The sequence below is a fragment of the Poecilia formosa genome, unplaced genomic scaffold (assembly GCF_000485575.1).
Source record: "Poecilia formosa unplaced genomic scaffold, Poecilia_formosa-5.1.2 Scaffold49, whole genome shotgun sequence".
Lineage (NCBI taxonomy): Eukaryota > Metazoa > Chordata > Actinopteri > Cyprinodontiformes > Poeciliidae > Poecilia > Poecilia formosa.
Genome location: NW_006799988.1, coordinates 1,444,591 through 1,461,028, shown reverse-complemented (window position 1 = coordinate 1,461,028; position 16,438 = coordinate 1,444,591). Strand labels below are relative to the sequence as shown.

The window sequence follows — 16,438 nt, the reverse complement described above, 5'->3', positions numbered from 1 at the left end:
ATTGAGAGAGAGAAAGCCCTGGAGAAGGAGAGATTGGAAAAAGAAAGAATTGAGAGAGAGAAAGCCCTGGAGAAGGAGAGATTGGAAAAAGAAAGAATTGAGAGAGAGAAAGCCCTGGAGAGGGAGAGATTGGAAAAAGAAAGGATAGAGAGAGAGAAAGCTCTGGAGCAGGAGCGATTAGAAAAAGAGAGAATAGAAAGAGAGAAAGCTCTAGAGCAGGAGAGATTGGAAAAAGAGAGGATAGAAAGAGAAAAAGCTTTAGAGCAGGAACGATTGGAAAAGGAAAGATTAGAAAGAGAGAAAACTCTAGAACAGGAACGATTGGAAAAGGAAAGAATAGAAAGAGAGAAGGCTCTGGAGAAGGAAAGATTAGAAAAGGAAAGGATAGAGCGAGAGAAAGCTCTAGAACAGGAACGATTGGAAAAGGAAAGAATACAGCGTGAGAAAGCTGCCGAGTTGGAGAGGATTGAGAGAGAACAGGCCTTAGAGCAAGAAAGAATAGAAAAAGAAAAAGCTCTAGAGAGAGAAAAACTGGAAAAGGAGGAAAAAGAACGAATAGAACGAGAGCAAGCATTGGAAAGAGAAAAAAGAGAGAGGGAGAAAAAAGAGCAGGCTGAGAGAGAGGCAGCTCTGGAACGGGAGAGGATGGAGAAAGAGCGAGCTGAGAAAGAAAGGAAAGAACAGATTGAAAGAGAAAAGGCCTTAGAGTTGGAGAAACTAGAAAGAGCTCAGGCCCTGGAGAAGGAGAAGGCCTTGGCGCAAGAACGTGCTCTGGGACAGGAACAATTGGAAAAGCAGATGGTAGAGGAGCAAAAGAAGAAGGCACTGCATCAAGAAAAAGAGAGAGATGCTAACCTTCTTCCTCCAAGTGGTGGCAGTGCGCCAGAGCAAGAAAATGCCCATGCCCCGGTGGCCCAGAGTGAATCCCAGCCCTCAGACTCTGGTTCCACACCTCTTTCTCCGCAATCATCGTCTAAGAAGTTTCGCTTCCTGAGGGACTCCCCAGCTCGTCCTCAGTCCGGTTCTATTGTCATCAAGCGGCCCCGTACATTTTCTGACACCCCCCAGTCTCGGGCATCCCCCGTCACTTCACCGACTAGCATTGGGGGTCAAAGACCAGGAGGAACCCTGACCTCCACCAACCAGGAAGACGCAAAGATTCAGTCCAAGCAGGATGTTGGCGCCGTGTCTGTAGGCTCTACAGGGACTGGTTCCGACGGACTGAACGCCAACCGCACTGCAGCCCACCCGGGTTCCAGAGAAGAAACATCCACGGCGGAGGCTACATTGCCAAAGACTGAAGAGTCTGTTGAGGGCAAGGATGAAAGGAAAGACTCTTCAATTTCTGAGGATAAAAGTGGCAGAGAGGCAAAGAAAGAAGAGAAAAAAGCACGACGAAGATCATCGTCAAACGATTACTCTTCCTCAGATTCAGACTCTGGGTCTTCGTCTTCTCGATCATCCAGTTCATCCTCATCTTCTCAAGATAAAGCGGTCTCCACCTCCAGGATGAGACAGGTAAGCCCTACAACCTCCAATTTGTCCTTTTTGGACAGATAGATTATGTGTGAAATAAGAATCTACATATAGTTTGAATACTAAGCTATTGTGCATGACCCAGTGTTATATTCTCACAGTGTGGTGGAACTGTCTACAGGACCTTGGCAGCAACAACTGCTATCAAGCATTAGCAATGAGTGTTTCACATCGCTGTGCAGGGATTTAGACCTACTCTTCTTTGCAGACATGAACACTCAGAAATTCACTAGTGTTGTTTTAAACATGCCAGACGCATAGAGGGCAGCGTAGCGCAAAGCTAAAACCTGATGTCAGCCAATCCGATTGCTTCAAATTTACACACCTCTCATTGGCTTGTTGAGATGTTTTTCCCCGTGGATTGAGTTTATGACCGGCCTCTAGCTGAGGTCAGTGTGTTCTGCAGTTTCTAGGATGTTCTGGGTTCTTTTGTGAATGAACCTTTGGGGTGATTTAGGTAGGAAGGTTTGTTTCTTACCTCCATTTTTAGAAATGGTTTTGTAATACTTTTCCAACTGATGTAAATTTCAGTAGCCTTTTTCCTTCTAATGAATAAAATTAACATTTGAAATCAGCTTTCTTTTTTCCCCACTTAGTGTAGTTTAAAAATGTATAAAAAGTCCAAATAATTTTTCACGTCATATACTTTTACAATAAGGATAAAGAAGTATTTTGTCAATTCTATCTGAACTATTTTTTAACTCTTTTACTTTTTATTACAGGAGGGGAAACATGAAAGAGGCTCGTCACTGCAGGCAGCCGAGTCTCAGTCTGAGGATTCGAAGGAGAGCCCAAAGGCCTCCCATCCTGAAAAAGAGCTGCCTGTAGCCAGGATTAACACCGCAGATGGAGACGTTCACACTATGGTCAGCAGCATAATGAACCTTTATTTATTACACTTGCTTTTTAAAATAACTCTTTGTTATCCACCTGAGGGACTATTGTAAATATTATTTATTGTTCCTGCTGACTGGAACGTGATGTAATCTGTCTCTCTTTTCTCTTTGTCTTTTTTTCCATTTTTGCGTTTCTTTTTGTCTTTACCTTTTTGTCTTGTCTTTCTTTTGTCTTTTTCTCTTTTTCTCCTGCCCTGTCTGACTTTTTTCATTCTCTTTTGACCTTTTTTCTTTCCTCCTTCCTCTCTTTCTTTCTATTTGTCTTTCTTTTTGCCTTTTCCTTATGCTTGCTAAATGATATTTGCATCAAGTACTTTTTGCCCGTTTTTAAAAAACATTTTACGCGGTGAAAAACAAAAATACTTTTATCATTATTATTAATTTTATTTTATAGACAGAAACACTAATTTATTTATTTCAATCTAATGCAGTTTATATACATGGCATCAGTTCATTTATTCATTATTTCAAGTCACTGTAAAAGGCAGTCAGATGCACTTCATGTCCGATGATTTTGAATTCAGTTCCTCATCTTTCCAAAGCGATCCAGGCAAATATTGTCAGACGTTCACTGAAATCCATCATAAGTCTGTTTCAAGTGTAAAATCCACGTTAGTAAAAATTAGCCTCAGGAAACCAGCATCATTCAAAATAATTTTATTTATTTAATATAATTCATTTGTTGGCTCTTTAGCAATATATATTGAGCAGGCATATGAATATCATAACATGGTTTTAATTACAAATTTCTGATAATTATTGAGTTGGTAAGTAATAAAATTCATTAAATTGAGATAAGGGGTAGGATTAAATACGTGTTCACGTTTTCCTGCTTCTTCTCAAACATAAATTAGTGACAAGCTAATTATTTTGTTCTTGGATATGTACACACATGTCTTCTCTGTCTAACTGATTACTTGTTCTTTAAAAAAAACAACTTGTTTGAAATAAATAAATTAAATGGGAAAATACATATCAAAACCCTTCTAAAAATATTCTTCATTTTATTAGTTTATTACCTGAAGAGATTGTTCTAAATCCTATCAGTGGTAAATTGTATTTATATTTTATTCTTTTATTAGTAAAACAAATTACAGAAAATTATGTTTTGTAAGGTAATGTTTTTTGTTTTTTGTAAAATTTATTAATTATAATTTGGGGTGAAATCTTTTATCTTTCCCATTTAGGAAGCTTCACTGTGAGCATGCAGTTTCATTTTTATAAATATATATTCTGCCTTTTCTAAATTACCAGAAGCAAACGGATGCAAACAGGAAGAGAAAACACAGCGAGATGGAAGAAGAGGAGGAGGAACAGCAAAGGTCTGTTTAGCTGCTCTGGTTTTATCCGGTTCCCACGCTAAAAACGAGTTTTATCTGTGTCACCTTGATCCAGCTTCACTTTGCTGGATCAGACACAACTAGCAGAAGCACCTTATCATATCTTGCTTTAAAATATAATAGTCCAGCTTTCAAAATCCCCAACAGCCTCTTATCTGAATTTGACGCAGGCATTTTCGAGGTCCGCATAAGAATGAGTATCTGATCTGTATTTCTAACCTTTATGCAGGCAGGAGAAAGAGGCTTCCACGGCAGATCCAGAAAAGTCCTCAGAGTCCAGTGAGGAGGTAAGACACCAATGGATGGACGGCAAAACTGTCAACAAATAGACACAACCACTGTGAAACATTTTTTTTTTACAATTACATAAACAGATGTGTTTTGTGCTCAGTTTTATTGATCAATTTATTCATTGGTTTAATTGCAGTGTTAAAATGGAAACTGTTTCTGAAACAAGTTTTCTTACTTTGGTTGACATTCAGACTTCAGTTGATTGTCTAGATGACAAATAATCCCACAAAATTGAACTACAAAAGACAGAGGCTGTCTTGTATTCATCAAGATGGCCTTCTGGAGCCATTAACTGGATCACAACTTTCAAAGAACATGACAGCAGCTTCTTGATGATCCCTGTTTCACCTTGCGCTGCTCTGTTTTTCCGATCAGTATGAGGAACACAAACATCTCAGATATTTTCTCTACAAACTGGAACTGTGGCAACTTCACAGGGATGCTTGGATTTTGTTTCATCTTTGAAACCACTAATAATGTTGTCTCTGGATTGTGTTTAGCTGGACTTTAATTGTTTTTGTTGTTGTTGGGTTTTTTTTTTTTTTTCCATTTAAACTGAAGAACAACTTGCTGCTTAATGTGTCTGCGGAGAACTGAACGTTTAAGTTGCAGATTTTGGTGACTGGTTCTGATCGTCATCCTTCCTGCTGTTGGTGACGCATCGGAAGGACTCATGAAAACACACATTTCAGGGCCCAGAACCTAGAAGACAGTCGCACTTGTGCTTCACACTCCAGTCCCAACGTCTCACCCCGCACTGATTGGACCCTGGTTGTCTAATTAGGCAACAAGGGTCCAGTTGTGATTGGGCCATTCCAGTAAACATCAGGTTGCAGTGACTCCAAGGAATAAGTAGATCTCCCTCAGTGTCGAAATTTGTAGTTAATTTGAATTTTGGTTGTAATGTTGGCCAGAGAATCGGCTGTGAAAAGGTTTTTCTTTAAGTTTATCTTTAAATTTTGATAACGTCTGCTGTCGTGGAAATATTCGGACTAGGGACATAAGTTAGCGATTAATGAGGTAATCTAAAATTGATTGATTTTATCAGAGGACCAACGATTAAATAATAAGCAAATATTCTCTTTAAAATCTGAGTGTTCTCTTGTATCAAGAAGTCTGACCATCTTCCCATAACAAAGGACTACACACACACACACACACACACACACACACACACACACACACATATATATATATATATATATATATATATATATATATAATAAATTTAAAAAAATTATTTATATATAAATAATAAATTTAAAAAAATCTACTCGGTATAAACAGAAAATTGGGGTTTTCTCACATTGTTAAACTTAAACACTAAAAAATATAAGACAGGAACCGTGAAACCCTTAATTACCAAAGAACAGAGAGATGTTCATACTGTGTTGTCTGTGGTTGCTCTTAAAGGAATATTAAAAAGTCGCTTCATGAAGTGGATTAACTCACGGCAGCCTTCAAAATCAGCCTTGCTTAATAATAGCATTTTTGTTTTTTACCCGTCATGTTACAATTTTATCCGTTCTGCCCTCACTCCCTGTCCGGTCGTATCATCGCCTTCGTAGCAAGTCGGACATTTTTGGTTGATAAGTTGACGCTGCTCCGTCATGCAGCTCGGCTGAATAAGCGGTGTTAAGGTTATAACTTAAGGAGTGTTTGTATTTGAAAACAGAACCGCATAAAATGCATTTTGCATCCGACACCGGACTCTGTTTTCTTCCTCGTCCTGGAATTGCCCCCACCGACATCTTTAGTCCTGTAATCAGCTGGCCCCTGTGGATCAGTGGGGCCCTCTGCTGGGTGGCGGTCAAATTAAAACACTGAAAGAAGGCACATGTGAAGCGGACATTATTAGTTAATCGATTGGAACTCTTGTTAAATCGAATAAGCCATTGATCGACAATTAAGTTGATTAATTCTTTGCAACCCTAACTGGGTTAATGAATCGCTGGTGTTGTGATTGGACACTTTAGCTTTCTCAATTGAATTATTTAAAAGAAAAAGAAAAAACATATAGATATATATATATGTATGTGTGTATATATATGTATATATATATATGACAGATATCATGTGCAAGGAATTTGAAAACATCCTTGCAGAGCAGTTTGTCCTTGTCCTTTTTTAGTTCTTACTTTTACCCTCACACTTGCTGCTTTTTGTTTCCTCCAACCTGATCTTTGCCGCTGCTCTCCTTTTGTACTGCTTTCCCATGTAGTTTGTGTTGTTTTTTTTTTATATATATATATTGTTTTTGTTTTGTTTTCGTTTTTCAGACACCGAAGGCTTTCTCCGGACGCAAGATCTCCCTTGGCAGTGAGTACATTCCTGGACTTCTAAGCTCTCATTTCTGACACAGTAGAGAAACGAGGTTTAGTTTTGTGCTTCTTTCTTCCTAATAATTTTCATTGCTTGAATAATTTAAGTGTGTCATATAAAACAGTACAAACTCTGAACTACACATTCTACCTCAATGAAAGCATTGTTTATCTTTGGCGTCTTGCTTGTATCTCTGTATACTTTGATGTACCAGGCAGCAAACAGTCTCCAGGCAACACAGAGGCCGAACACGAGCCGGGGGCTGTGGCAGGTCGCAAGAGGAGGTGGGGCTCCAGCACAGCCGTCACTGCCAAAAAACCTTCCATCAGCATCACCACTGAATCACTCAAGGTATTTGCAGTATTTTGCATAAGGTTTTTCTATTAATAATAGTTTGCAGCCTTGCAAAAGTTGACACATTTTGTTATAATCTCAAACTTTATTGCATTTCATGTGACAAACTGGATGTAAATTAAATGTTTTTAAGCATTTAATTTGTGCAGGAAGGTAATTTGTCTTAGCATGATTTCTTTGGATTGTTTCAGTGTGATGAATATTTATTATTCCTGATGGCTCAGTGACTTATTGATGTAGGTAACTGAAATAAAGGTTGATACGTTAAGTAACATTATTTAAAAAAATTATTATTTTTTTAGTGTTTTGACCTGTTACCAGTCAGACATATAAGGTCTGTGTGAGAGAGAGAGATTTTTTTTTTTTTTGTTCCTTTGTAATGTTTTGATTTCCAAAGTGTGGTGCTGGAAAAGTTTCAAACTTACCTTGAAATTGCCTAACATTTACTGTTGTAAAAGTGTGCGAACCCTGTACTAGAATAATTAAACTTTATCAAATTTGCTGTTGTAAAAACTGCCTCTATACAAAAAACAACAAAAGACCAATAACTGTTCTTCCTCCTTTTAATCGTTAGTCCCTGATCCCAGACATCAGGCCGCCTGTCGGCCAGGAGGCTGTAGTGGATCTACATCCCGAGGAAGCCGCTCTGTCTGGCGCCGAGGATGAAGACCGGGAACGCTCCGACCAGGACCTTCAGATCCGACGCACCGTCACGCAGGTCATTCCGCAGCTCGTAACTTTTTAAAGACACGGTGACCAGGAACCAGTCCGTTCACGTCACGACGCTGACCTCTGCTCTCTGCTCCGTTTCCAGGTGGTGCCTGTCGAGAGCCAAGAGAACGGACAGAAAGAAGCGAAGAGAATGAGGCGGGATGACTTTGAGGAAGACGATTCTCAGGTAGAGGGGGAAAGCGTAGCGGCCCATGAGGAGCAGATGGACACGTCTCTCCCAGCAACTGTGGAAACCCAGTCGCCAACACTAGCAAGCCAAGATACTGAAACCAACACTGGTACAAGAAGAAAGCCGCGTCAAACACCTATCCAAAGCTAAAAAGATGAAACTGATGTTTTCCTTTTATTTGTTGACAAGATTAAACTCACAGTTCATAACATTTTTCCAGTGACACCCAGCGACACCCTCATCCGTCGCTCCATCAGCCAGCAGAAAACGGGCGTTTCCATCACCATTGACGACCCGGTTCGCACAGCCAGGCAGCCCTCACCGCCCCGAGGCCAAGTCTCCAGCATCGTTCACATCTGGAACCTGGTGAGAAAACGCTCCTGTCAGACTAAAGCTGCTATTCGCAGCTTATTTTAGGAAGCAGATCCAAAGTAGATGAGGTTCGAATGGTTTGTTCCAGCAGGTGGTGATCACGGTCTGCTGTGTCAGCTGCCTGTTTGTGGAAAAGTTAGCAGCTTTGAAAAGTGTGAAATTAGGTTATTTTCAACATTTGGACAAGAATGGGCGGAGAAAAAAAATTTACATTTTATTTTTTATTCTATCTTGTAAAAGAAAAAAAAAAGAGTTTCTGAGAAATTAAATCATCAAACTATTTATACTTGGATGATGACCGTCGCTGGTTTGTTACGTCCCAATTTAAGATTTGACTGTTTTAACAGATTTAAATGAATGTAAAATATTATCTAAAAAAATATATTAACAGTTATAAATGATATTACACAATGATGACCTGAAACGGTTTTTTAGTTCATTTTTATTGTTTTTACCTCCAAAGATCAGTGCTGGATAACTTTGAAAACTTACCTTGAAAATGCTTGGAAAGTTCTCGAAGCCAGTAGAATAACGTTTTGGGACATTTAAAGTTTGAACGTCTATTGCGTAATGTTTTCATTTTTCGGTCATAAGCATTGTGTAACGTTTTCTCCAGGTAAGGCCGTTCACACTCGGCCAGCTGAAGGAGCTGCTGAGCAGAACCGGCACTCTGGTGGAGGACGGATTCTGGATCGATAAAATCAAGTCCCACTGTTACGTCACTGTAAGTTTTTAACCCATATTTGTTTTCATCCTGCACATTTTGAGTCTGATTGTGGTTCCTGAAAGTTTTGTTTTTTGTTTTTTTTCCCCCTGAATCTTTCTCCGTAGTACTCGAGTACCGAGGAGGCGGTCGCTACCCGGGCAGCTCTTCACGGAGTGAAATGGCCTCAGAGCAACCCAAAGGTTCTCAGAGTAGACTTCTGCCAGCAGGATGAGGTAAGAGTCGATTTAGTCAGTGTTTTGTGTTGCAGCGACTGAGTTTCCATTAATCAACTGGAATTCTGAAAATAAATTTGCTTGGTGGAAACAATTTTGAAAACCGTTTTGGCGCTAGGATCAAAATTGACCTATTTTCGCAAACCTGCAAAGGAAACATTTTTTCTTCGCGTCACGAGTCGTGATCAACAACCAGATGTTACTACTGGAAGTACAGATGAAGGAGACGACAGGAGGATGATGGCACTGCATAATTTTTTTTAATTTTTAGCACCAAACTTATTCACGTGTGGTTTTAGCTGCGCGTTTTATTCAACGGAAGCAGCGCAGTTTTGAAATTGTTGTGTGGTTTTTTTTTCACTGTTGGAAAAATATCGACAAAATCTTCCGCACATTCGTAACGGAAACGTGTCTCTCCGCTTCGTAGTTGGACTACCAGAAAAACTCCTCGGGAGCAGGCGACAAGCCTGGAGGAGGAGAGGACACGGGAGCCGCCGGCGCCGCCGCCCCGGGACGTGGACGGACGTCAGGCCTGCCGTCGCTTCTCCCCGAGCGGGACCAGTGGGCGGAGCGCGAGCGGGAGATGGAGCGCAGAGAGCGGGCGCGGGCGGAGCGAGAGTGGGACCGAGACAAAGTGAAGGAGTTTGGGAAACCCGGAGAGGAGAGGGAGGGCGGTGCGCGAAGGTCTCAGTCCAGAGAGAGACGGCGGAAGGAGAGGGGGAAGAGCAAGGAGAAGAAGACGGAAAAGAAAGGTGAGAGGAGGACGGCTCATGTTGGATCCTTTAACCTGTACACGGTGGGATCGATGATAAATTTTTGTTGACCTTCTGTCGTTTTCTCTCTCAAAATAGCCGAGGATCCTCCTGCAAAGCTGCTGGACGACTTGTTCCGCAAAACTAAAGCGGTTCCCTGCATTTACTGGCTGCCCCTCACAGAGGAGCAGGTGAGAGACGAACCACACGGCAACTTTTACGCTGATTTTAAACATTTTTGTTTTCTTTTTGTTGCCTTACGAACACAAACTTTAGTGTTTTATTATTTTTTATTTTAATGAACATAATTGTAAAGTTGAAGCTGTAAGATTTTTTTTAAAGCATTTTTTTAACATTTTTTTTTTTATTACAAAAATGTGAAAAGTGTGGCAATCTGATGTCCCAAAATAAAACTCGGTCAATTGTTTTCTTTCTTGAGCTGTTAAAACGTAACAAATCCACTGAGGAGGAACAAGCTCTAAATATATTTGGTCTAGTTTTTTAGAACATGAGAAATAAGACAAAACTAACTTACAAGTAACTTTTCAGCAAGATATGGGAGCTTTTTAAAGTAAATAATTCTTAAATATTGGATTTTGTAAAAAGTACTAGTTCCACGAGCAGATTTATAACAAGATATTTTTCCCATAAGTGAAATAATCTGCCAGTCAAACTAGTACTTTTTTGAAAAAATCAGTGCTAAGGCATTATTGATTTAAATTAAATTACTTGTAAGTTAATTTTGTCTTATTTCACATGTACTAAGATAATTTCTCTAGAAACTGGACTAAACATACATGGTAAGATTCTGTGTTTTTGCAGTGAAGTTAGTTTAATCTTTAGATTTGTTGCAAGACTCACAGATACTTGACTTGTTGAAGATACTTGGAAAATAAACATCCAATTTTTTTTCTCTTATTTTTCCATCTTTGCTTTTTTTTTTTTAGTGCTACTATTACATATTAACTTATTAGAGGATACATTTCTCACACTGAACTTGTCCTTTAATAAAGGAGATTTTAGAACAAACTGTTCTGGACTTTTTCCAAAGCTTGTCAGTAAAAAATAAACAGTAACAGTGGGAGAGTTAATATTTTAAGGTGCATATTTATAATTCAACGTTTCTTGACTTCCCAAGTCACTTTACTGAGAAAAACGTATCTCATATGAAAAATTTTTTCCGTCTTGTTTTTTTTTTTTGTTCTTTCCTCAATTTAGTTTCTTCAGCGAGAAGCGGCTCGAGCGGAAGAGGTAAAGGAGCGCGAGGAGCGGCGGAAAGAGCGCGAGAAGAGGCGAAAAGAGGAAGTGGAGGAGGAGGAGAAGAAAAAGGAGGAAGAGCGCAAGGAGAGAACGAAAGCGGCGGGCACCTCCGCCGGAAACCGGAGCGAGGGTGAGAAGGACAAGAACCGAGAGCGGGAGAGGGACAGAGACCGAGGTCGAGACAGAGACCGGGACAGGGAGAGGGACAGAGACAGGGAGAGGGAGAACGACAAACGCAGGGACGGGTACCGTAGATCCGGGGGCGGCGGAGCGGGATCGAGCCGGCGCTCGCGCAGCCGGAGCGAACCGAGAGACAGGAGGCGCTGACGGGACTGCCATGTAGACCGCCGCTCCTGCATTTGCCTTTCACTACATGTACTTTGTTACAACAAAGACCCAACAGAGGACCAACTGATGTCATTTCCCCCCATCTCTCAAAAGCATCACTTTTTTTTTTTTCCTTTTTAAAGCACATCTAAGACCACTGTCATGCTTACGGAGACCGTGATGTTTTGCAGTGTTGTTTTCAATCCGATTGAGGTTTCAGATCATTTCCTTTATGCCTTCGCTGACGTTTTCTTTCAGTTTTTTGTCCTGATCACGTAGCAGAACGGCACACTGGACAATTTCAAACTACTACAAAGTCCACTTTTTCTTCAAAGTCTAGATGCTGATTATACTTTTTTCTTTTTTTTTTTTTTTCTTTTTTTAAAGCAGCAGTTGACTCCTCTGGGTTTCAGCATCCTGCAACTTGCTGAGGACTTCCTTTGTTGCTGCATGTAGTACAAAAGCTATGCTTTTTTTTTTTTTTTTTGCCAGTTCTGCCTGAAGAGAAAATTTGTTGGCCTGCGCATTTGCTCGCAGAAATCGGAAAATATCAGAAAAATCCCTGTTTGGCATTTTGTACAGACTTAAAATATCTGCAAAATCAAGTCTTTAAATAAGGCAGCTCTGGATTATTTTTGACTTAGTGTAAAAAAAAACAACAAAAAAACTACTAAGACAATGCAGTGTTCCTGTTTCTTTGATAAGAGATGAGATCATTCTCTGTGGGAGAGAATCTGTCACGACTAACACGAGCTTGGATTATGTCCTCATTGAACCTCTTTCCCTCCTCCCATCCAGCTCTCCTGTCAATACAGGCCTGAGAGAGATCGCATTATATGTTCTCCCACCAATGGTTTTAATATTGTTTTTTTTTTAATCGTTATTTTATCATTTTAGTACAAAGATTTCATTTTGTTTTTAATTCTTTAAGTACGCCTATCAGTGGTGAATGTACAAATAATAAAAAAAAAATTGAAGTTTGAAATTGTCTTTTTTTTGTTCGGAGTAGCTGAGGAATTTTTTTTCTTTTCCTTTTTTACAGATGAGGAATTTTTCATGTCAGATTTAGTTTTTTATATCACACATCAAACTGGTTTTCATATCAGACAAAGACAACCAGAGTAAGAAAACAGTTTTCCATTTAAGGTTTTATTCATTAAAAGTTACTTGAACCAACCTGGCCCTCTGTGAGGAAGTAAGACTAATAACTCGTCTTTTAGTTTTGGTAACCATAACCCATGGTAATCACTGGGAGTCAACTAAGCAAGTCTTGCCATAACAGCAATGTTTGATAAAATAAGGTTGTTTTGGCATCAAATGCTTTAGCCGTTTCTAAATAAAGGTCCAATATAACAGTTTGTCTGCTTTGTTTCCCCATAAAATGTGATGTGATTTACACACTGTTCTTGGAAAGACATGGGCCCATATTCTGAAAGATTCTCGGTACTCTTTGAGAGTTCCTATCTTCTTCGCCTAAACATTTCTGCCTAGGAGTCCTAGCTCACTGCCGCCAAGTGGTGAAGAATCAGACAATTGAGATTGTTCGTGTTTTTTAAATTCATTTGAAAAGTATAAATTAGTTGTAAATACGTTAATTAAAGGTCTTAAACTTAGTGGTGTCAGGACTATATAACTTCGTATATTTAATGTAGTTTATTGTCTCCTGCGTTTACACTCTAGCCGTAGAACTGACGATCTATGTCAGACTTACTGACGTAGATGAGGAGTTTTTCATGTCAGATTTAGACCTTGAATGTAAACCAGTCTCGTGAAACGATAGGTGTAGAGCAAAATGTCACACCAAACGCGTTACCCACGTCAAAAACGCGTCCGACGCTTTATGTTCGACGCATGTGCACTTTGAATGCAGACGCTTGACACCAGTGGTGAGAAGTTGTACTTCGTTACTGTACTTAAGTACAATTTTGGTGTATCCGTACTTAAGTAGATTTAATAATGGGTACTTTCTACTTTTACTCCACTACATTTTACAGTAAGTATCTGTACTTTCTACTTCACTACATTTCTACCAAAGTGTCGCGTTACTCGTTACATCCAAGTCGCGTTGCCCTTTTTTTCCGTTAAAATGTGAAGTTCAGGGACTCAAAGTGGCGCCGTAAAATCCAAGCAATAACGTGACTTACGTGTCTGTTGTCACCCATCGCCTCCCCCTTTACTCGCCTGCGGAGCTCCAGACACGCGCAGTGGCTTCCTCTGAGCGGGAGAAGATGTCTGTCTAATCGTCAGTAATATGATAGCGTTGCATAAATCATAGATATGGCGACATGTAAAACCAGCAGCGCTTCGCTTTCACAGACGGTGGGGACTTAGTCCAACTTTTAGCGTCACTTGGAAGGAAAGCTTAAAGCAGTGGTTCCCAAACTTTTTCTCCTGGGCCTCCTCAGTGGTTTCCAAACATTTTCTCATTTTAATTATCGGCTTTATCGTTTCTTCCTGCCTTTTTTCTTTCTGTTGATGACACTGAATGAAAAAAGGCTCAACTCCAGTGCTCTCCACTGATCCTCCCTTCCTATTTCCTTAGTGTAATGTCCAGCGCACACTAAAAGAGTTGTCGGCGGACTGTCAGCCCATTTTCAAAACCTGAGACCGCACATTAGCCGACAGAAATCCTAGGTATAACGGTTCAATCGGGTTCGTCATGTCATGTGGTGTCCAGCCACATGGGCACAAGATAATGGCTACAAGTCCAGTTAACTAATTTTAAAATCGGGCATTAATCAATGTTTTACTAGAATCTACCTGTGATGCATGACTAGAGTCAGCGTAAAATCCTGACTGAATGAAAATAATTATAACCTATTTATGTCACGTTAACGAAGAACAGCTGAAAAGTTACAGAAAAACTAATCAGAATTGGTTCAGCTAAGTAAAAAATAGATACTTTACAAACCACAGGTGAAAATAGCAATATAAATGATTTTATTATTATATATTATTTTTCCATGATGACAAGTGAGGCTCTGCCTCCCCTGACCGCACGTCACTGACCAAAAAGGTTGCAAGAAATAAAAAGAGACACAAAAACACACAAAGATACCCCAGTAATTTCTTGATGGAAAATTACCAACCATTGAATTTAGACTGGATTAAGAAAACTCTGTCATAATGATGAAACTATATTAAATTGAATAAATTTCCACACAGCATCAACATGCAGTGCCTAATGTTGGCACAGCTGCATCCATTTTAAGGCAGAATGCCGCTCCTTTCTGGCAGTCTGAAAACTGTTTTGTGAATAACTTAGCTTACTTCTAGGAAAATATTTGAAATACCAGAAATTATAAGAATTTTCCTAAAATGACGTCACTAGTTACTACTTTCAGGACTCTTTGAGAATGCTGGCCCAGATCCTTTTGGAACCGCTTAAAGCATTGCTATCCAGAAAATATATTTGCAGGTATGAACACACACCTCAACTGGACTAGATCCAAACTTTGGTTAGCCCAACTATGATCGATTGGTTTTTAATATCTTTCAGCATGACCTTGTTGTTGCACAGCTTCTGTTAAAGTGATTTTGTGGTTACACAAGTCAGGCAGTAATCAGGTCTGGTTGTGACCAGACCAGAACAAAAACTGTTAATCACATTCAAAACTTGAATTTTTTTTTGGCACATAGGACCTGTTCAGTTTTGAGCAAGGTGTACCAGATATTATCCTGGGCTCCACAAGGGGTCAGTCATGCCACGTTGGCTCAGTCAGGACTTTTGGAATGACCTAAAATACGTATTACATCCACACACGTCTGACCATGAAACATAAAAACAAAACTGACACCAAAACTATGGCAGTAGCTAACGAGGCCTCTTTTACTTCACGTCCACAAGAAAACAGAAATGACCAGCAGTTTTCGGTTTCACCTTTAATCTCCTCTTGTTTTCCTCCCACCTGAAAACATTTTAGTTTCAATGCACACCCACCATTTACTTTTTTTTCCCCTTCTCCTCCCTACATTTATCCTCTTCCCAATTTATTCGCCTCGGTCCATCTCTCTGTTCTTGACGTTTATCCTGCAGCGCTCAGCAGTGCTTCTATGTAATTACAGCCCTATGGTCGCTGAGCCTGACATTTTTCTGGCCTGATGCAACTGCAGCTCTGTGTCTGGACTGTGCGAAGACCTTCAGCACCAGTATCTATTGGCAGAGGGAGACTAAAACGTTTCTGGTGGGGCAACCAAAGCTTGGATTGAGAGAGCTCCAGAAAAAGAGGGGATAAAAATATTGTGGTTTTCAACCAGGCAGATTGGAGTTTGAGGCATTTTCGGTTTTCTGATCTCATATCTTTACTTAAGTTATGGAAAGTAGGTGAAAGGAACAAAAGACAAATATTTGAACAAATGTTGGCCTAATCTCATTTGATCCCTTGCAGCTCCTTTGTCCCTTAACCCTGTTTCTTCAGGGGTAGGGTGTAGGGGGAGGTCAAAGGGTCACAACCTGCTTCACCTTTAAAACCAAGATTTTTCATTTATGCTCTTGGATGCAAAGTAGAAACTTTATATATGAAGACGCTTATAGTTTCATATTTTTAGTAACACCCTCTCTAAAGTCTAATGTGACATATATAATAATGTAACACCGCACATCACAGTGAGAGATGAGTATTTTGAATAATTTCACACAGCAATGTAATTAAAAGATTAAAAAATATATATATCTAAGCACCATTTCTCAATTTTAATTATTTTCCCTACATAGTAAGACATTGTCATCTAGTTTGATGTGCAGTGTGTTTTTAACTTGTCATATAGGCAACAGCTTATAAAATGTCATATAGGCAACAGCTTATAAAACCCTTTTTTTGTTTATTTTTTCTTTCTTAAAGGGGCAGTGTTACATAAAATCAGCTTCTTTTTTATTTTTAGCTTTAAATCATGTTATAATGTTATTCCCTCATGAAAAATATACACGTTTGAGAAATCCTTTATTCTCCTGTAGTAACCCTAAAGCTGTGCTAAAATGAATATGTTGCTAAAAGGCTAGTAGAGGAGCCATGTTGTGATGACTTCCTGAAGGCGGAGTTTCAGAAAGAGCAGGAGTTTTTGTTTGTTTGTTTGTTTTAGATACAGGCCCAATTTCAAGGGATTAAATTACAAAGTACAAGTTCTTTCAAGTCCTGTTTGATATATATA

The 16,438-nt window shown here is 39.6% G+C and overlaps 1 protein-coding gene across 1 annotated transcript in view; it reads left to right on the top strand.

Moving 5' to 3' along the window:
- Positions 1–12,275, top strand: part of LOC103138403 (apoptotic chromatin condensation inducer in the nucleus-like) — an 18,247-nt gene extending 5,972 nt beyond the window's left edge. The window contains 14 exon segments of the mRNA XM_016671751.1: positions 1–1,518; positions 2,259–2,402; positions 3,687–3,754; positions 4,002–4,059; positions 6,343–6,382; positions 6,600–6,736; positions 7,314–7,457; positions 7,554–7,749; positions 7,861–8,006; positions 8,629–8,736; positions 8,844–8,951; positions 9,379–9,703; positions 9,803–9,894; positions 10,922–12,275. The exon segment at positions 1–1,518 is cut by the window's left edge and continues 11 nt beyond it. Coding sequence (XP_016527237.1) covers positions 1–1,518; positions 2,259–2,402; positions 3,687–3,754; positions 4,002–4,059; positions 6,343–6,382; positions 6,600–6,736; positions 7,314–7,457; positions 7,554–7,749; positions 7,861–8,006; positions 8,629–8,736; positions 8,844–8,951; positions 9,379–9,703; positions 9,803–9,894; positions 10,922–11,290 — 3,453 coding nt within the window. The 3' untranslated portion in view covers positions 11,291–12,275.
- The last annotated feature ends 4,163 nt before the right edge of the window (positions 12,276–16,438 follow it).